The following is a 22312-nucleotide window of genomic DNA, read 5'->3' as shown; positions in this document are numbered from 1 at the left end:
TGGTAGTGACTAGAGTTGCCAGACAAGATGAGAGCCCCATCATGATAGGAGCTGTTCAAACATATAGTAAGAGATGGTTCCTGCAGGGAAGAGCTTTCAGTCTAAATAAACAAGACCACCAAAGAAGACACCCCAAAGACTAATGGACACGACAGCCCAAAGAGAGGAAGGAGAGGTACAGAGAGCGGAGGTGATTTGCCCAAGATCACACACCAGGTCAGTGACAGATTCAGACTCTCCTCAGTCAGAGTCCAGTTCCCTATCTGCTGTGCCTGTGTGTAGAGGGAGGGAAACTCAATATCTGACCCTATAGCACTAAACTTCGGGACGTATGACTGTAATGAACTACCACCCGAGGTCGTTAACAGGAATGGCTCTCAGGACTTTCACCATCAAAAGCACGTTTCTCCGTTATTTGAGCTAAAGGGTTAACTTAATAGCTGGTAGCAGTAATAGGTCTTATCCTTGATGTAGACCAGCCATTAGAGTGAGAGACGCAATACTCAACTAGTGTGTTATACAAAATCCACATCAGAATTTTCTCGCTATGGCCTGTGATGTCATTATTGGTAGATCCATCAGGAGTAATGGGTACAGGATTTGATGGTTAGCGTGCCGTGTATGCAGTTCAATACAATTCATTTAAATGGTGGTGTCTTTTGGCTAAATATTTCAGAACCATTCAGAATCTCTTCTCATTGTCCCTTTGGTTTAATATATTGGAGTAAGAAACAAGGGCCAACGTTTTCAAGTTTGGATACCTAAATCCATATTTCTACACCTGAGAAAGTGGCCAGGTTTCAGAGATGATGAGAACCCACAACTCCGGTTGGCCGCCTGTTGGTCTAAAATCTGAATGAGAATAGCCCTGGCAGACTCCAGCATTGTGGAGATGGGATCTGGATAAAAGAAGTAATGAAAGATCCTGAGGCAATGGACAGTTAAGGGGCGTTTTCTAAAGCCCACTGAAGTCAGTGGAAAGACATCCATTGATTTACATGGAATTTGGATCAGGACTGTAGCGAGTATGGTGACTGGCACAATCAGATCGGGTGTAATACGCATTCAGCATATTTTTTGTGTGTGCCGAGAAGCTGTTTATGTTGCCATTAATCCGGTGGATTTGTTGGGCAATGCTAGGCATTTCATCACATGGCATCCAACACAGGCCACCTGCAACTGGGCAGCCTAGCAAACCTGTGCGGGGGGGAAAAAACAAACCCAAACCCCGTCGCCTATCATGAATTTGCAGCTGTTTAATCTGCAAATCAGAAAGATGCTGCTATCACTCCGGCGGCTATTCGCTTATATGTGGCTCATGGATAGAGGGGAGCTCTGCTAAACAAAAACCAGATTCAGGGCATGGTTTTGGACTGGGATACATAGATGCCTCTGTGCTTCTCGAAAGAGTTCTATACCTAAGTGTATGTGAGTAGGGAAAGCACTTGCCCTTTCTGTTCACGTATATGCCGGTCTGTGTGCAATCTGACAGGCTTAAAAACTGGATCTGCTGCTGCTTTCAATGCAAAAGCATAAAGCAATAGCGGGTGCTTGTGTGAGTGAACGTGTCATGTTAGCATTCTGCAAGGTATCTTGACAATGGATTTCCTCTGGTGTTCACTACAGGTGCTGTGCCCTAGTGAATGTGGCAGAAAAATTCATTTTTTTTTTTTTAGCCTCGCTTGCTGTCTTATCTATAGACAATCTGTTTAGACTGTAAAGGCCTCAGGGCTGGGATTGTGTCTTGACTTGTGTCTGAGAGGCACCAGGAACTCTTTCAAATGCTTTCAATAACAGCAATTATATCAGTAGTCTTTGTCCAAATCTGTATGTTCTTTTACAGCAGTTTGAGATGGAGCTTATGAGATTTCATTTTTTTGTTTATATGAGAAGAGAACGTTCTTACTGGTTCTTAAGAAATTTTCGATCTCATTTTTAAGTTTAAAGTTATATGAAGCCTGCATTTTGTTTTTAAATGGTTAGAAAGGTAGACAACTAATAAATGAGGTGAATATCTTATTGAAAATTTCTCTACCAATTGTCTAGTTTAGTGGCTCTCAGCCTTTCCAAACTACTGTACCCCTTTCAGGAGTCTGATTTGTCTTGCGTACGCCCCAAGTTTCACCTCACATAAAAACTACTTGCTTACAAAATCAGACATAAAAATACAAAAGTGCCACAGCTCACTACTATTGAAAAATTGCTGATCTCATTTTTACCATATCATTATAAAAGAATTTGATTGGAATACAACTATTGTACTTACGTTTCAGTGTATAGTATATAGAGTAGTACAAACAAGTCATTGTCTGTATGAAATTGTAGTTTGTAGTGACTTCGCTAATGGTTTTTATGTAGCCTGTTGTAAATCTAGGCAAATATCTAGATGAGTTGATGTACCCCCTGCAAGACCTTTGTGTACCCCCAGGGATACACGTACCCCTCGTTGAGAACCACTGGTCTTGTTCTCTAGTGGAAAAGGTGCGGTATCCCCTTCTATGTAATCGTCACGTTTGTTCATTACTACTATTTTATTTACGTCAGTTCCTGTACAGAGCACAAAGTAAAAATATTCCCTGCCCTAAGAGATCAGAGTCTAAAATAAGAAGCGATCCACTGGGGAAACCCAGACAAGTATACCTTAGAATTAGTGGGGTTTTCTCTTATTTTTATTGTTTTGCTGTAGACATGTCCTTCTTGTGGACATGGTGGAAGCAGAGAGTCTTGGGAGGGATTTGAAAGAGAAGTGGGTCATGCCTTGTTGAAGGAAACGGATTCAACTTGAAGGAGATTGTGCTATACACAGACCAAAGCCAGTGCCCCAAAGTTACAAATGAGAAGTAATGCAGTATAATTGCCCCTTGCCGGGGCCATTCCCAAATGGTACATGTGCTATACTAGTTCTCAGTGGAAGCCTGAGGGTTCTTTATTTTTAGATAGATCTATTCAAACCTCCTCCTTGCTGCTTGGAAGAGTTCGCCATAGTCTTGGCTTATATTTAATGCTTCTGTGTCTGGACAGCGCATCCCTCTATCCAGTTGGTTAGCAGTGCTGTGTGTCATTGAAACCTGTGGACGTATTCTCCTTACCTGCTCACTAATGGAAGGGTTGCAAAATCTAGCCCTTTATTATTTTTCTCCCTTGAAAATGAGAAGCTGTCTCATGTAACGAAAACCCTTTGTATTTCCTTTGAGCCAAACAGCGGCATCATTGCTCACGCCCTGCTCTCGCTCTCCCTGTCCTAGTTTGCTATAAATCCGATCAGGAGAGTGGCCATAAATCCTCGAATTTGTCCTTACTCGGGTGGAACTCCTAGTGGAGGCAAAGAATGTTGTGACTTAGAAAGGAACAAGTAGGCTCCGAAGGTGCCAGTCTAGCCTTGCAAGCTGCATGGTTGCACTGCCCGAGGAGCAGAACAGGGACTGAACTAAGACTTGAAGTATCATGATTCGCTACCTGCTTTCCCCTTGTTCCAGGGCAGCAAGTTGTGCCAGCCCTTGTCCCGGTGCAGTTTATCTCCCACTCTGTGCCAACTTAGCTGTGCTGGCTGGAGTATGTGTGTGTGTGTGGGGGGGGGGGTGGAAGACAACTCTGCATACACTCCTTCCCCACCTTTGCCTGCCCAGTCCCTACACAGGAGGGAAGTAGCTGCCTACAGAGCCAGTCTCCACACACTGTTCTGACTGGTGATGCAGGGAGCCTGTAGGGGGACAAGAAGGCCCCTGACCTTCCCTCGCTCCCTTAGGTGTGAATATCTGCTGGTGAATGATCCTCGAGGGCACAGTCTTCAGCTGCAGTGAGCTCACACTTGGAGCAGTGGGGCGGGACACACAAAAGTGGCACGAAGCCGCCTTTCCTCCTCTCCTGATACTGGGGCCAGCTGAGGCTGAATTGGTTCCCAGCTCAAGCCTTGTATGTGTTCATTTAAGCCAGTATAACAGAGCTCAACAACACCGTCTAATGATTAAAACTCAGTTGGGAGATCCCTGCATCTAGTGTATTATTTTACAAATAGAAGGCTAGTTGGCACGCAACACAGAAAACCTCATTTTGCCTCCCAAGACTGCGGTGTGGAAAGAATATCATCAAGATCGTCATGTTACAGATCCTCCACATGTGCAGAAGAATGTCATCATTTTCTTACTCATTCTTCAGTGGTCTCTCTATTGATGCCATAAGTGGAATTTGCAGCAAGCGTTTATTTATTTTCCCATGGCTACCATTTCAGAAATCAGCATCCTCCTTAATTCTGTTGCATCGTGTGCATTTAGCAACCCAAGGTCTGATTTAATGGAACTACTTCTGGCAGTAAGCACCACTCCTGATGGTCCTAGGAGGGTAGAGTCCTTAGTCAGTCAGTTTTCCCAGATCAGACAAGCTGCTAGGTTAGGTCAGTGCTTAGCACAAACAGAGGCGCTAAACCAAGAATTGCCAAATAAGTTTGCCAGTGTATGTGTGAATTGGCACCTTGACAAGTCGAAGCTAGGACAGTAATTGGGATGTCAGGATGTAGGAAATGTAACTGAGAAGTATCACAGAAACAATTTGGAACAGCATCCGTTCAAAGATTGATCATTATGAATCATCCTGTTGGGCTGGAGCTTCTCTGCTAGTCGCCTGAGCTACTCCTGTTTTGCCAAGAGGGCGGCTTGACATGCATACAATGTCTAAAAATAAAGTTCACTTCAGACATAAACAGCTCTTAAAAGAATTGATCTGTATAGTTTCTGACAGTAGTATAACTGCTTTGCTTTGTCGTTCTGATGCCTTAAGAACATGAAAATGGTTTAACCGAAAGATACAGAAGTGTGCCTGTTGTCAATATAGCACAAGTGCTAGAACATCTGTTAAGAAACTTCTACAGCTTGGCCTTTAAATTGAAGAGCTCTGTAGATACCAAAAGACTATTGCTAATAATCTAGGTGTATATTGTTTAATGTGATTGCAGAAATGACCGTTGCTTATTCATCTCCGCAGCTCCCTGGAAAGTGGATATTTTGGTTCAGTGGCAAAGCTTTTTTAAAAGACTCTATTGATTTATCCTTTGCACCTGTCCTTGCAATTTCTTACAGCTTGCAATTTATTGGGTGTCTTTCCTTTAAAAAGAAAGACAACGGGAACTGAATGCTGCATCCTGATGATGTTGCCTCTAAAGCAGATGCTGTTTGGTACAGAATCGCCAGATTTTTTTCTAATTTATTGCCAAGTCTGACCTTCATTTTGGAAGGGAATATTAGGGGATTTGAAGCCTCCAGGATTCGTACTGGTGAATTCCACGACTTTGTTTAGCAGTCTTGTAAAAAGTCTCTGATTCAACCCCTTTCCTTGTTCCCCTCCTTTCCTCCAACCAGGGCACATTATTGATCCAGATGGTCTTGACAAATTGCAAGGAAAAGCTGACAAATTGGAAAGTGGAAGCCACTGAGCTCATCTTACAGAGCAAAAGGAAAATAGTCTCCAAGCTGGTTTTGGAACCCGGAGCAGTTTGCAAAGCAGCAGCTTTTGGAAGTGCCAGGGGTTGTTTTTCCTCGTCTCAGCACAGTGTAGAGTTTTAAGGCGAAACAATGGAGAATATGGTCTATATTGACAGCAGAACCTTATTGCTACAAGTGTTGACTAAGCAAAAAAAAGAGGTATGTGGTCTAGTGACTAGCAGATGGGCCCCATAGTCAGGAAGCCCCAGGCTGATCCTGGCGCCTCCTTTTATCTTGGGTAAGTCACTTATCCTCTGCCTCAGTTTCCCCGCTTGTAAAATGGAGATCATGCTTGCACATCTCAAATGAGAAGGATAATTGCTTAATGATTGTAACCCACTCTGAGTGCACATAACAAGGTTGGGCCAACACCAGCTCCTCAGATATGAACCCTGCTATATTTCAAGGTAGGGTTGGGATTCTGATTCAGAATCCGTTCCAAAACTGGAAGGGCCTATTTTCTTCAGTTCATATTTCGATGCTCCTGAAATCTTTCAAGAGCAGTAGATCTCTCAAGATGTCTGCCATTTTGGTCTCAGTCGTGCGAGAAAAGGATTTTGGTGCCGTGTAGGCCTGATTCACTCTTCCCAAAACCCAATCTCTGCATCTTCTTGGCTTCCTTTTCCCCTCCTCCTCCATAGCCAGTCCCTGGCTAATTCTGTAATTTCTCTCTTTAACTTCTCCAAATCCACCCTTTTCTCACTGTCCCTGTTGCTGAACCCCATGTCTGCTGAGAATACTCTAATTCCTTCCATCAAGTCAGTCCAAAATCCTGTTACTAAAAGCCTCTTCCCTTCCAATCACATCATGCCCTGTCACTATCGACTCTCTTGCCAATCCTTTTGCTTTACTGTTCATTACGTCTCCTATTTCCATTATGCCTTCTACCAAGATTCCCTGTATGCCTAGAGCTCTTTGTTCTCATCCACTAATCAACCTCTTCTCTCCTATGTACTCTTCCTTTCAAAAAGAACAGGAGTACTTGTGGCACCTTAGAGACTAACAAATTTATTAGAGCATAAGCTTTCGTGGACTACAGCCCACTTCTTCGGATGCTTCTTGGGCTGTAGTCCACGAAAGCTTATGCTCTAATAAATTTGTTAGTCTCTAAGGTGCCACAAGTACTCCTAGTCTGTATCCGCAAAAAGAACAACACGGCTGCTACTCTGAAATCTTCCTTTCAAACACTCTTATCTTCCTATGCTCCTCATTTAGCATGGTGCAACTAGTATCATGTGTCTTGTCTGTTTTAGGCTGTAAATCATCAGGGAAGGAAACATCATTTTGTGTGTGTGAGTATTGAGAGCAGGCAACCTTTAATTACTACACAAAGGTAGCTAAATACCTGGATCTATTATCTGGATTCCTTAGTTCATTGCCAATTCTTACTGCCCTTTTCTTATTTGCTCTCTTATTCTAATGAGATTGGAGCCAGAGGCAATAGAGTTTGCATATTAATTTGTGCAGGTATATGGCTTTATTGCAAGCTGGGGGTGCTCCAGCCCTCCTGAAAACCAGGCCCCTTTCTCACATGGCAGAATATGGATTTAGCTACTTACCTTTAGGCATCCATGTATGGAAAGCTTAGCTTGATTTGACCCGTTGCTCCTTTAAATGTCCAAAGCTTTAAACGGAGCAACAATAACTGAAATGCAAAGTAGAGCTGTATTTATCTTCTGCTTGAGATCTGCTCTCAGCAGCACCTTGGGCTGCCATCTCTCTGGGATGTAAGAGGGGAAGGGTTGTTTTGGAATGTGGCGATTAGCACATCAAAGTTGAGTAAACATTCCGGGATACCCTGCTTCCTGTATTCTGGGTAATTCTGTAATTGAGGGACTGATATTGTCATGCCAGATTGAGTGGATTTATTAACTGGCTGTAGTCAAGGAAGGCTATGGTCTGCAGAGCTAAGGAATACCTTTAATGGGATGGTGGATGTCATAGTGAACAAAGAGGAGATGTCAAACAAATGGGGCTTTTGTTTGTTTGTCTCTTTGCTGAGCTCTTAGATCTCCTGTTTTATCCCCAGGAGTATGGCTTATGGAGCCTGTAAGCTTTCCTGGAATTACTTTTAAGGGAAGGATTCTCCCCACCCCACCCCTTACCCCCCCATTTGCCAGCTTGGTGAATATTTTTTCCCATGGCCTTGTGTTCTCACAATGTAGAATGTTGTCGGTAACCAATGCTGTACGGTTGAGACAATGTTCTGAATAACGCACTGTTGATAATACAGCATGTTTTGTAGGTGCAGCACTGGTGGGCTTCATGTTAGAGATTGGCCCAGACTGGTTAGAAAAGTTAGGAACTTTGGGACATCTGCCCTACTGTCTTTTCTTCAGTGGCAATGGTACCTTAACATGACCTACCCATCACCAACCAGTTGAGAAGCTCGGGCTCTCTCTATTGCTTCAGACACTTCTTCCAAGTAAGAGTCAGTTCTGACTTCTCTATCCTCATCTAGTTCTCCAGTGTTTCTCAGACTGGGGTTGCCGCTTGTTTAGGGAAAGCCCCTGTCGGGCCGGGCCAGTTTGTTTACCTGCCATGTCCACAGGTCCGGCCGATCGCGGCTCCCACTGGCTGCAGTTCGCTGCTCCAGGCCAATGGGAGCCGCTGGAAGCAGCGGCCAGTAGGTCTCTTGGCCCGCACTGCTTCCCGCAGGTCCTATTGCCCTGGAGCAGCGAACCGCAGCCAGTGGGAGCCGCGATTGGCCAGATCTGCGGACGGGGCAGGTAAACAAACCAGCCCAGCCCGCCAGGGGCTTTCCCTACACTTGCGGTGACCCCAGTTTGAGAACCACTGTAGTTCTCCCTGTTACAGGGCATGGCTGAAACACAAGACCTTGAGGGCGAGGAGAGCTGGTGTATGATAAGGAGAATTGTGAAGGGATTCTAAGGGCAGATGCAGAAGGGACAGTGGAGAAGAAAAAGGCCTAAAACTGGTGTCTTTAGCTCAGGGAGGTCAGATTACGGTCTCAGCTATACCAGTGTAAACCATGAGTGATTCCACTGACTGCAGTGGCGTTGCTCTGGGTGTACAAGTAGAATCTGGCTCATTGTCTTCAGTTTTATGCTACCCATGGTGAAGAACACTTTGTCCTAGAGGCCAGGAGAGAGGCTTGGGTTCCTTGCCTGTGACATACCTGCGTAAATCACCACAGACTCCCTGAAGTCTGTTGGTTTGCACAGGTGTAAAGCTAGTGCAAGTGAGATCAGAAACGGACGCCTTTGGCGTTTTGGGGGATGTTTGTAGGTGAGCATGTCCGTGAATGAGCAGGTAAACTGTCCCTGGGTTCTGAAAGTCTTATGGAAGCACAGAGGGAGCAGAGGGCAAAACATAGCATGGTAGGGAGACCATAAACAAAAGCAGTAGATTTGAACTGGGAGGTGGGGGATGGGCTCCAAGCACTAGACCAGGGGTAGGCAACCTATGGCACGCAGGCCGAAGGCGGCACACGAGCTGATTTTCAGTGGGACTCTCACTGCCCGGGTCCTGGCCGCCGGTCCGGGGGGCTCTGCATTTTAATTTAATTTTAAATGAAGCTTCTTACACATTTTTAAAACCTTATTTTCTTTACATACAACAATAGTTTAGTTATATATTATAGGCTTATAGAAAGAGACCTTCTAAAAAGGTTAAAATGTATTACTGGCGGGCGAAACCTTAAATCAGAGTGAATAAATGAAGACTCGGCACCGCACTTCTGAAAGGTTGCCGACCCCTGGGCTAGACTAACTGGAGTACAATGGGTGGCAGTTAGGGAAAAGAAAGAAGTGGCAGCAAAGCATACCCTTAACCTTTCATAGTTTGCGCTATCCTGCTTTCCTTACGAGGATCACAGTGTTTTACAAACATGACTGAATCAAGCCTCATGGTGTTCATGTCAGCAGAGACATTTAGGGATTGCCCAGGGTAACACAGCGTGCCTGAACCTAGCTCTCCTGATTAGAACCCAGATCTTGTGATACATACATTGTCCAGGGCTCTAAGCACTAGACCCAACTTTCTGACAGCTGTGGATGTTTCAGTCTGCAGCCATCTTTCTGTACTCTTAGCTATTAAATACAGTTTATTTCCTTTAAAGGCAGTTTTCTGTTAGGACACTCTGTCCTGAGGGGTATTATGCTATCAGCTCTAGAAACATCTGCTTTTTACCCATAGCTATTATCACTGTGAACGTCAGGGAGAGCTTATATTACTTAGTCTTCTAAGGTTATGTGTAATGAAAACCACAGGATTCAAAAAGTAACCACACTTCCTTTTTAAACCATTTATTTTCCTTGCTGGGATTTCAGAGTTGTGACAACAGTTGTATGTACTGGAAGTTACACTGTTTTCAGAGTTAGAAGGAAGATGAGAGCTTATTGGGACCCACATGACAATAGTCAGTCCACAGGGACGTTGTCTAGGTCTAGAGAGTACACTGAATGCTGGTGAAGTGGGGTGAAGTTCTAGAGATTGCACTGACTTTTAGAGGAGGAGCAAGGTTTCTGTAAAGATCACATTGAATTTTGGGATGTGGCACGTTGCCTAGTGGTTAGAAGGAATAGGCACTCAGATGCTATGGTGATGGACACCTTTATAAGAAGCTAGATAGATACAGCAGTGCCTAGGGAATCCCTGGTTCTGTTCCCAGTTGTACCACCGACTCACTGTATGATCTTGTAGGTAAACCAAGGCACAATGATCACAGGACTCCTCTGTAAAATAGGTGTAATAATATTTGTCTACCTCACAAGGAAGAGGTAGGGATTATTTAGTCAATATCTGAACGCCACTTTGAGATCTGTGCACATAAAGTGCTCTGTAGCATTCTGAAAAATAGGGTGCCGTAGAGTAGGTCTTTGTACCCCCCTGGGACCCTACTCCAAGTGTCGAGTTGGGTGTAATTGTTACACATTTGGGCTCAGTTCAGGTCAGGTAGTCTCTTATCACTGAGCGTGCCGACTACTCTGGACCCTTGCAAGATGATCCAAACCAAAGGGGACCCGACTACCGATATTGGGTTGCGGTCGGGTATGAAAACAACTCGACGCTCTCGGGCTCATGTCGGGTTTGGATTGGCTGTGGTCTAGTCTGGTTCGGGTCAGGCTTTAAAATTAGACCCAAACAGATCTCTACAGGAGTGGATTGTACAAAGTTTAAAAGGGCTTTCCTCTCCTACTGACTGAGATGGTCTCCTTTCTGTAGTAATGCTCAGACAGGCCCATGGTTTAAGTTTTAGAGCAGCACTAACGGCTCGTTGAAAGCTAGTCATGGAGTCTTAAGTACTAGGGCTGGCTGGAAAACGTAAATTCTGTTTTGCAAAAAGGTCGAGGTTTTGAAAAATCTGTTTTCTTTCCTAAACAAAGCTGAGACCTTTCAAATGTTTCGACAGTCAGTGGTCAGGGCCTGTGGGAGAACCAGATTCTGGTCCAAATCAGGCAGGGGCTTGAACCTGGGATATCCGAGACCCAGGTTGAAATTCTTGGCTGATTTGGAGCATGAAGGTGAATCTGGGTTCTCTGCATCGCAAGTGCCCTAACGAGCAGTCTGTTGGCTACTCTGGGAGCAGCTCTCTCTCTCTTCTATCTTAGACCTGCAAAGTTCGGTGAAACAGAGATTTCCACCAAAAGTTTCAGAATCAACAGATCTGTATTATCCAGGAAATAAATGTTCTGTTGAAAAATTCCCAACCAGCTCTACTAAATACTTCCCCAAATGCCCCTTCCTCCACCACCTCCAAGAAAGAGTTGTACTTGCAGTACTGCAGCCTTGCAACTACTGTGTGTGTGTGTGTGGCGGGGGGGGGGGCGGGGTTAGGGTTAGGGACAGACAGTGGGGCTATCTGCTGTGCCTTGAAGTGAAATACAAACAGAAGAAAACTGATTGATAGATCCATTGCAGATCTACAGTGCAGATCCATTGCCTGTGCACTCTGAAAACTTGCTTATTTCATGGCCTACCTTCCCTTGAAGGGTAAATGTATATTTATGCAGGAGACTATTTGGAATTTGCTGTTCCTGACTGCTTGCAATGACCATGGCTTGCATGTTCCATTCTATGAGCCATCTCTGTTTTTAAAAAGATGATTTTCTGAATAGTTTTCGCTACTTTCAGAACATTGTAACTTACTCTGTGTAGGGCGTTTGGCGTGAATATTTCTTCCTACCCAACCGCAGCCGTCTCCCGTGCATTGGAAACTTGCATTGTAATTTCTCTTCTTCTGGTTCATAATGACTGTATTGTTTCCAGTGTGGTTTTCATTAACTCCAGTGACAATGAAAATTGTTGCTAAGGAAAACAGTTTTCTCATGCGAATGCTAAACTGTAATGGAAACCATGTTGTTACTGCAAGAATAACAGAAATTGACATCTAAATGACTGACCAGAACTAAGCCAAATTAATGTGTGCTGCTAAAACTTCACTGCTGGCTTTGAGTTAGCACATTGTCCTCAAATGAGGAGAGACCTTGCCCTTCTACCCCTTCTGGATGGTCCCTCCCAACCAAGGCTTGGGCTCACTGGTGCGGTAGTGATGGTTGAAATTGCACTGCTGCTGTACTTTGGCGCTTGGTGCTGTACACACTGGACGGGAGTCTTAGCGGGAGCTCTTTTCCTGATTCAGGTCCTGCCATGAGTATCTCTAAATTTAGAGGAAGCATTATCCACTGACGCGGGTTTTCAGGGCGGATCTCGGTTCTGTTTCCAGCTCAGCTGTGTCAGATAGCTTCTCTGTACCTTCCCTTCTCCAGCTGTCGAATTCGTAGATGTTTAGCTGCTTCTCTCGGAGGACGTTTCTGAAAGGCTTGCTTCGTTAATGTTTGTAAAGCGTGTGGAAACCTTTGTGCATAAGGCTCTATAGAAGAGAGAATTACTGTTATTATTTATTATTAAACCTTGCAGTCAGGGAGAGCTACTCCTGGTGAATGACCTAATTGCACTTTTACACGCGGAACAGATCACTGAACAGAGGAACAGTTCATTGCAATGAACCACGCCTCTGATCTTCCTGTCCTTTAGGTCAAGGGAAGAATAGAATAGACAGAGGCTGCAAAAAAGCCTAGTTGTGACAGTCTGGGAGCTGCATCAAGAGAAGAGATATGGGAGGGTGTGTAGAATAGCCACATTTAAGTAATCGCAATTGCAGGGAATGGAGGAGTAAAAAATGATGGCTCTGTATTTAAGCATGTGTGCACCTCTGACACTGATGCTTTGAGAAGGCTGTCCCTGTTCTGTGACTAACCAGCAATTCAAGCTTTAGGGCAGTGGTTCTCAACCAGGGGTACACAGAGCTCTTCCAGTGGGTGCATCAACTCATCTAGATATTTGCCTAGTTTTACAACAGGCTACATAAAAAAGCGAAGTCAGTGCAACACTACAATTTCATACAAACAATGGACTTGTTTATATTTCTCCATATAGTGTGCACTGAAATGTAAATACAATATTTATGTTCCGATGGATTTATTTTATTATATGATAAAAATGAGAACATCAGCAGTTCTTCAGTAACAGTGTACTGTGACACTTTTGTATTTTTATGTCTGATTTTGCAAGCAAGGAGCTCTTAAGTGAGGTGAAACTTGGGGTATGCAAGGCAAATCAGACTCCTGAAAGGGGTACAGTAGTTTTAAGGTGACCAGATGTCCCGATTTTTATAGGGACAGTCCCGATATTTGGGGCTTTGTCTTATATAGGCGCCTATTACCCCCCCACCTCCTGTCCTGATTTTTCACACTTGCTATCTGGTCACCCTAAGTAGTTTGGAAAGGTTGAAAGCTCTAGGGCTTTCAGCCTTCCACCAGCAGCAAATGCATTGGAAAAAATGCAAAGAACAACCCAGGTTTTTGTAAAGCAGATGCGCTGTGTCAGGAGGGGATGAGCAGATGAGAATGTTAAGAAACAGAGAACAGTTGTAAATCAGAAGTTGCAAAGTTAAAAGCAGGAGTACCTGGGCAATTCGCTTGCTGGGAGAGCTGATTAGTCATTCCCCAGTTGTCAGCAGTAAGCCCAGTATATATCATTCTAGGATTAATTGGGGGTAAATGCCTCCGAAGTTTACATCCTCCAGCTCTTGCTAGCAATCACCTTGGCAATTATGTCATGTCCTAACTACCTAATTGAGCTGGTAGGAGGAAAGTAATCATTCCCCTTGGAAACACTTCTAGAAAAGGTCTCATTAGCTGGCAACAAGGCCAACAGCTGCAAACTGTTTACATGTGACAACTTTTTGGATAAACCAGAGTTTACACAGTTGTGTGTGGTTTTCTGTTGAAATCTAGATAGCATCATATGTTCAAACCCAAGTTCAGAAGTTACATACTGTAATTATGCAGTTTCCTCAGGGGAAGAATGAAAAAAAAAATCTAACTAATGCTTCAAAATAGCCCTGGCTTTACTCTCCCTTTTGCACTGATGCTCCTGTTTCAGCATTTTTATTATTAAAAATGAAGTGGTCGTGCCTGTCAGGGGTGAGTGATCTGGTTTGGATTGCATAAGAACGCTCCATCCGTCTTCCCATCCAGCGCTTATCTCCTCACTTGCCTCGGAACAGTATGAGGTTTGAAAAAGTTCAGCTCACTTATCCTCCCCTTTTTTCATTTTTACACACCTCTGGCTTCCAGCCAGGGCCAGAAGCAGACTTGCCAAATGACGGGAAACCCTTCTCCTAGTATTCCCAGCCTGGCTAGCCTCAGCATGCCAGGAATTTCATGAGTGAGCCTGAATACATGATGTTTCCAGTCTAATTTTGGAGACTCGAGAGGCTCAAATAAGAATCTTACTCTTAGGGGGCTTAATCAAACATTTTTTCCTCATGATATTTTTTAGTTATAAAAAGTCCAAACAAGATAAGCATTCATCCAATGCAAGAGAGAACCTACATTGTACAGAACCCAGCCACACAAGGTTGTACCTCAGCTGTGATTATAAATCCATTAGGTCCAATGTTTCTCTACCCAGTGTTGTTTAATATAGAGCAGCATATGGCATTTGCTAGAAATACTGGATTACAGTTGACTGTATCAGATACGTTTATGGAATAAAGAACTCTCGTATTCATTTATGCATCAATATCGCATCGCTACTTACATTCTGAGCTAAGAGTTTGAATTCAAAATTATCAAACTAGGGTACCTAAATTTCTAGGTAATAGAGACACTCAGTGTTTTTTATAATCAATTTTTGAGTCAACATTTTTAAAATTTAAATTTTTTTCCAACAGCTCTAATATTGATGCTCCAGAAAGACTGTGGAATCTGCAGGTGCTCCAAGCCTCTGAAAGCCAAAACTTTTATTTAAGATGCATATGGATTTAGGTGACAAACTTTCTGCTGTCTGCTACTCTGTGTTTGTACAGTGCCTACCTCAATAGGGCTCTGACCTTGGTGGGTCCCTAGGCACTACTGTAATAACCATAATTAATAATAATAATGAAGTAGCTTTAGATCACCCCAGTTTTGGAATGTTGGTCATTGCCAATATTCTATAGTGGCCGAATAGAATCCGCGTGGATACTAGGAACACTTAATCTCTTTACTTGAATCGTTTTATTCTCTTGGCCATCTGTGTTTACATATCCTTAATCACTGGCAATTCTCTAGTTTTCCACCATCTAGTAATGAGGCCTTTAGCACATTACAGTGCTGCGGCCGATCACTTCCAGGGCGGGTTAGAATTGCTGAACAGCCTTCCAGCCTCATGGAGGATTGCCATTTGAGGCCTCTACATTGTGTTCAGCTTTTTAATTGAGATTTATCCTGTTTAATTTATTGCCAAGAACTACAGCTTTTTCTACCAGCCCACATCATCCAAATATAGCAGGGGTTCTCAAACTGTGGGTCGGGACCCCAAAATGGCTGGCTTTAGACTTGCTGGGGCCCAGGGCTGAAGCTGAAGAGTGAGCCCCACCATCTGGGGCTGAAGCCCTTGGGCTTCGGGTTTGGCTCCCCAGCCTGAGGCGATGGGGCTCGAGCTGGCTCAAGCTTTGGTCCCCCCCTCCTGGGGTCATGTAGTAATTTTTGTTGTCAGAAGGGGATCACGGTGCAATGAAGTTTGAGAACTGCTGAAATCTGGTAATGTTGCCCCACTCCATCTTAGAGCAGTGCTCTCAATGACCCCCTCATTGTGAAATTTAAGTGGTATCAGAATCTAAAGAGAGAATCATTTTAAAACTATCTAAACTTGTTTGTGTGTCTGACCATTGAGATGTAGACGTGATATTCTCATGCAACGGATGTTCCATGGAGTTATGGTATATGTTATCTTAAAGACTTGGCTAATTTGAGGAGACATATTTTTCTACTCAAGATGGATAATTGGGAGATTAACCGGGAAGATTCAGGATTAGCGATCTGAACGAAACATTGTCTGGCTTTTAAGTAACTCCATTACTTTGATCATTTGACTGTCAACTGTACTTGCAATTGTTGAAATGTTCTCAAAAGCCTGGGCCAGATTCAGCAATGGTGTATTTCTGTAGAGTAGAATCTGCTTGCAACAAGAGCTGAATTTCATCCCACATCTTTTTATAAATCCCTTCTTATAGTATCTTGATTTCAGCTGATTGCCCCGAGCACTGTGTCATCCAGCTGTCAGTTTATATTCTAGAATTATTCCATGCAGGACGGTGACAAGACCTCTCAGGAGTGGAACGGAATAGTCTGTGTGGCTTCCGTCATGCCATAGTGTTTCATCACAGCAGTTCCTGGTAATAGGAGTTGTATGCTGGCTGAGAGGAAGTATGCTTCTTAAACGGTTCTTACTGGATCTATCTTTAAAAGCAACCTGGTCATTAAGGGTATTTCGCAAACTCACACATCGTTCTAGGGATTCTGTGCCACTTGCCAGCTTATAGACTCCTTTCCGTGGTGACCCCCATCCCTCCATGATGTTGTGGTGATTGTCATACTCATATTTATCTTGTCACCCCAGTAAAAGATCAAATCTCCTCTTTGGTGTCCTTACATATTCTCTTAGTTCTCACTAGAGAGAACATGAGACCTGATCCAAAATCCACTGAAGTCAGTAAGTCTTTCCACTGACCTCAGATCAGGTTCATGAAGCAAAGGAGTGGAATCCTGGGCCCATTGACATGAGTGGGAGTTTTGCCATTGAGTTCAGTGGAGTCAGGATTTCACCCTAGGTAGTTAAACTTTGTAACTCCAACTGGCGGTTCGAGCTCTGCCCCAGGGTGATTCATTGAACTTTCCCCACGCAGCTGTATTCAGTTTTAGCTGATTTATAAGAGATGCAATATGGTAATTCTTCTTTAGCGTAATTGCCAAGAAACTGCCTTTGGGATGAGCCTTTTGAAATCCTACCTGCTGTTAGTGTGACCAGATGTCCCGATTTTATAGGGACAGTCCCGATTTTTGGGTCTTTTTCTTACATAGACTCCTATTGCCCCCCACCCCTGTCTCAATTTTTCACATTTGCTGTCTGGTCACCCTACCTGTTGTCTTTGGCAGTGGTATGATCAGTCAAGGGGCTTGAGCATGCTGGTACAAAAAGGGGGCTACTGCCACAGCAATGTCTGGTCCTTCCTTGGTCTGCCAGAGCCTTGATTTACCAATCTTCTGGGCATAGTGCAACGTCCAACTTTTCACAGTTATTGTGGTAGAAATGGGGCTGGATTGAAAAATCTGCGGGGCCTTACCATTAGGGGCCAATTCTAGAGAGGTCCCGCCTGCAACAGAACAGTTGTATTTCTCTCTGGTGGGTCAACTGGGGGAGATCATACAAGGGGTGTGCACCTCTTGCATGGCATGCACCCCAGCTACAGAGCAGCTCCTATGGACAATACAGAGAGGTGGAAGGTGTGTGTCTGTGTGTGCATGCACATGCATATTAGAGGAATACGGAGGGCCCCAAAAGTCTGCCATTGTGGTCCCTCCAGTCCCTTGCCCCTATGTAAAATGGGGTTGGCAATCCGTCAGTGACACATACAGCATCCCTTCTGTTGGAGTAGCAGCTGCAGAGCAGCCCGGCAGCCTGGACAAAGGATGCCTCCTTCTCAGCACCAACCGAGGTATTCAGATATTGGGAGAGGATTTAAAAATTCAAAAATACAGTATGAGGCACAGATCTGCACTAGCAGAGGGTGGCCTGGCCCATCTCATACATCCTCTCCATCTCGAGCTTCAGTGACTGTGAGCTATTCAGTTTTCCCTTCCTCTAACCCAAAGTCTTGCAGCTAATCTTTAATTCCACACCTTCCATTGTTGGTTTTACAGTAAACTAGAATTTTCCCAAACTGCCCCTTCCTGTGTGCAGAAAATATTTCCAGAAATGGTTGAATCTAAGTAGGCTGAGAAGGAGTAGACTGTAATCAGTAAGTGTATTATTGTTTATATAGTGCCATCTGAGTGCACGGTGGTGGACTTAAATATAGCGAATTATCTACTTCTCCCTTCAGAAGGATTAGAAGCATGGAATATGTTGCACAAATCTACATGCTATGTGGTTTTCTTCTACCATCAGCTCTGTGGCCTAAATTCTCATTCCCTTACTTTGAATAGCACATTGCACCATAAATTTTCCCATTGATTTCAGTGGGATTATTTATAAAGTGCCGTTCTATGTGAGAAAAGGTTCCAGAATCTAGTCCTATAGCCATTGATCACCAAGGATAAAATAGGAATTTATGCAGATTTTATTTTTTCATCTGCTAGAAATCTGGACTTCTACACACAGTACATTTTGAATAAGTTTTCCCTCCCCCATTCCCACTAATAATGCAGACATTTAAATCAATTACCCACCTCACCATTCCATCCAAAACCCCCTTGGACATAAATAGCAATATTATTTGTCAAAACTCATACAAATAGGAAAGGACAGCTTCCAAACTTAATCATGAAGTTCTACACAATTTCTGTCCTGATAAACTAAGACACAGTGTACTTTGATGATCTGAGGAAAAATATGGTCCTGCTTCTATAGCACAGCTGCTGTCATTGTTTTACTCTAATTATTAAAGGCAGCTGAACCCCAAGCCACCTCTGTGTGGGAGCAGCACTTATCGGCAAGTAAATAGATCCCTTGTCTCCTGGTTTAAAAAAAAATCTAAGCCTTGAAAAAATTAAAATGCAATTATTGAAGGTCTCTGCACTTCCCCTTTTCCTTCGCATTGTGCAAGATCCTAATTAAAGTGGAAATTTGATCCTCAGCATTTAGTTAGCTGCATGTTATTTGGGAAATTCTGCTTTGCATGCAAACACTTGGAATGTTTTTATGGGATTTCAGATTTGCCTGTCCAGCAGTGGTAGCCAAGGAAAAGTTTTGACCACACAGGGCCATGTTCCACTGTAGCCCTCAGTCTTTCTACAAAAATCCCATTGATCTAGCTGGGAGCTCACATTGCAGAGAGGTGAAAAATGCCCTATAGGCACTACTGGGGCCCAGTCCTATAAACCCTCACTCATGCGAGCAGCCCCATAGAAGCTAACGAGAGTACTCCTGTGAGTAAGCATTTGCAGGATCAAGTCCTAAATTTCACGAGATCATTAGAAGATTTTTGTCACCTCCATTAACTTTGTTCCTCATTGTATATAGCGTGCCAGGTTTCCTGACTCTGACCCAATCAGTAAGCATGAGAATAACTGGGCAACAAAGGGAATGGTTAAGATCTTTCTAAGGAGTTCTGGTTGTATTGTTTAATTGTGTTTCTCTAACAGAATACTGTAGGTGAACAGAAAATTCCACTTAAAAGCCTGTTGAGGACACCCAGCGGTGCCCTGCCAGTTGCTACAGGTTCTATAGAGAAGCTCACCTGGACTTCTGAGTCTCTACTAATGATTAAATATATTTTCCAGCAAGGGGGAACGTGCCTAATTTGAATGGTTTCTATGTGATAAAAAAATAGGCTGGAATGTTCTGAACGAGGCTCCTAAACAAGATCATCAGATGAGTTTGTGAACAAATTGCTGTACTGGTCTCAAGTCCTGCATCGTTGTTTTACTGCTTTATGGCTGACAGACTTCTCTGGGTTTTGAATGTGTGAGACATTTTGCCAGCACTGATGGGAATGTTCTTTGTCCTTTTTTTTGCAGGGATCGCTTACCTGGGAGGTGTCTGCAGTGCCAAGAGGAAGTGTGTGCTTGCTGAAGACAATGGCCTTAATCTGGCATTTACCATAGCACATGAACTGGGGCACAAGTAAGTTGATTCTTAAGTTTTCTCCATTTACAGAGGCCATATTTATGTTGCTGCCTTGATTTAAATTCTCACAGGTGAAATTACTGGTTTGGTGTGACTCTTATGATCTCCTAACTCCAGTTCAGTTCATCTCAGGAGCTGATAAGCTGACAAACTGCTTAATTTTTAGGATGCTTTCTCGAGTAACCATTTCAGTGCACAGCGATCTTTATTGTTTGACCCGTCACACATACTGAAATACCATACTTAATGCAAATAGTAGAAAGAAACCTCATTAGTTGAGATGATGGATGATAATTCTTAGGGACCAATTCTATTCTCATTTACACTTGTTTAACTCCGTAGACTTTTAAATCAGTGGATTTACTCCATATTTATATTGGTGTAACTGAGAGCAGAATTTAGCTCTTATATACATAGGGCAAGACTTTGAAAAATGGGTGTCTAAAGTTAGGCGTCCAGGTGCATATTTAGGCACCTAAACAATAGTCTGACTTTTCAAGGGTGCTAAGCACCCAGCAGTTCCTCAGTCCCCTTCCTTAGGTGCCTAAATATGGACTTAGATGCCTACATTTAAGAGCCTAGTTTTGAACAGGTTGGCCGTGGTGCTTTATATATTCAGAGTACGATCCAAGGACGGATCTGGGCATAGGACTCCTGACTTCCCAGACTGTGTTCTCGAGCGCTCTGCCTCGTGATGCTAATAGTATCTTGTAGCACTTTTGATCAAGTCCAGGTTTACTCCTATAGAATAGTCTTCGTGTAACATGTTGAGATGTAGGGTGGAAGATATGTATGAAAAGTAGAGTTGGACCCAGCCAGATTCAGATCTAGATTCACACTTTCCCAAAATGTAGGAGTATTCAGATCTAGTTTTAATTGGTTCCAACAGGAGAGTCAGCTATGAAGTTCCCATCCAGATCCAAATTTCCATCAAAGTTCAGGTGTGTTTCAGTCCAGGTGGTGGTCACACCTTTCTGTGTTAATTTTTTTTGCAGTCATTTGGGCAATCAAGTTGAGTATTCACTGCAGTCAAATTTCAGAATCAGATGTGAAATTGTTCATGGAAATTGAATTTTAGATTTGAATAGGTCGGAGGTGCTTTCACACTCATTCAATTGGGACAGAAATAATAAATAATTTATCAGATCAGTCACAACTAATTGACACACCTTGAATGCTGATTCTGGGATAGTCGTAAGGAACATGATCAATTCATAGTTAAACCAAGATTTGCAAAACAAAATCTGTCAGATACTTTCAACTAGCAAAATCTCAATCTGTTTGTGGTGTCCCATGTGCAAGATAAGAGGCTAAAATCACTGGATAAGTCATTTGTATGGGCTATTCATTCAGCTCTTCCCTTTGATAATGGACTTGTAATTTGTTCAGATTTCCACAATCCGTTTAAATCGGGTTTAACCCAAAGCAGGTTATCAACATTTACTGCCTAACAAAATTAAGGTTCACATGCATGCATGTGGGCTGTGAACCTTTTCTCCCCTTCCATTAAAATCAAAATGATTGCATTGTGTCTCAGTTACCCTCTATAGTGTTTAGGATCAAACGTTTCTGCAGCTAGCCACTCTCCTAAATAGCAGGAGTGTCTTGATCAAATCCCACTATTGTGCTGTTTAGGAGGAATCTGTTTAGAAATTCTTGACTGAAGGCTTATAGCCTCCTACTACTTATGTTCCTGTTGAATATTCATTACCTACAATAACAGATATTTGGTAGCTAAGCTAAAGCCAGTAAATCCTGTTAAGATTCTGGTCAATCCTGTTCCACTGTATATAATTGTTTAATGGAATTGTGTGGACAATAACAACATTAAAATGAACCTCGTATTCACCCTCCAATGACACCAAAGGAACCTGAGCCAAACCGAGGGTGGTTTTAGCAGGAGAAAAGAAGAATGTTGGGTTTTCTTTTATTTAAACCACATGCCAAGCTGTTAAACTGATTTGAAGCCTAATTTAAGGTTAATTTATTAAGAGAAATTCAGCACTCATTTTGCAATGGGCCACAACCAGAAGGAAAGGATATTTGGACTGTAGGGAGACAAGCTATGTGAAAAGGGGAGCAAATGGCCCACCCATTGTGTTTACCAAGGTTCCTGCTAATAGTGGTGTGACGATTCATATATGTATGTATATCAAACTACTAAGTCCATTGTTTTTTGTGAGCACCATTTTGGCTGTAAGACTGTACGGTCTCTTCCCTGTTATCTTTTTGCCTTCATCTTGTACTGCAATTCCAAGACAGAGGGAGAACAATGCAAAGCGATCAAAGGTCATTAACTTGGAGGGTCTCCTATTCAAATGCAAGCATCCTTGGACAGCGAGCTTCCTTTCCGGTGAGCCAGTAACCAAGCAACAAATCACCTGAGAGCAGACCTTGATCGCTTATGGGTGGGGGGGGGGAGGGGGGGGGGGTTTGAGACAGACCAGAAGCGTCACCTGATGCAAGGGATTGCAACTTTATAAAAGGATTCTCTCACCAGCCATTTTAGAAAGAAAAGGGACCAAAAATAGGCAATTCAGACCAAGGGGAGAAGGTAGAGAAGAGGGTTCTAGGACCCTGAAGAGACTCTGTTCACATCCCAAAGGGGTTTGGTTGCAGGGTTTTGTTGTTTTTCAGTAGCTCTGTGTATTGCCTGTGTTGTCTGAGTGAAGTGTACATACAGTATAGGGTTACCATAC

General features: G+C 43.3%; 1 protein-coding gene across 1 annotated transcript in view; it reads left to right on the top strand.

Annotated features, from left to right (window-relative positions):
• The window catches only part of ADAMTS17 (ADAM metallopeptidase with thrombospondin type 1 motif 17), a gene marked incomplete in the record, with an annotated part of 265113 nt that overhangs the window by 71862 nt on the left and 170939 nt on the right, over positions 1–22312 (top strand). The window contains 1 exon segment of the mRNA XM_034784572.1: positions 19505–19610. Coding sequence (XP_034640463.1) covers positions 19505–19610 — 106 coding nt within the window.

The sequence above is a fragment of the Trachemys scripta genome, chromosome 10 (genome assembly GCF_013100865.1).
Source record: "Trachemys scripta elegans isolate TJP31775 chromosome 10, CAS_Tse_1.0, whole genome shotgun sequence".
Taxonomy (NCBI): Eukaryota; Metazoa; Chordata; order Testudines; family Emydidae; genus Trachemys; species Trachemys scripta.
Note: the sequence above shows the minus strand (reverse complement) of the source record. Positions and strands in the feature narration are given on the sequence as shown.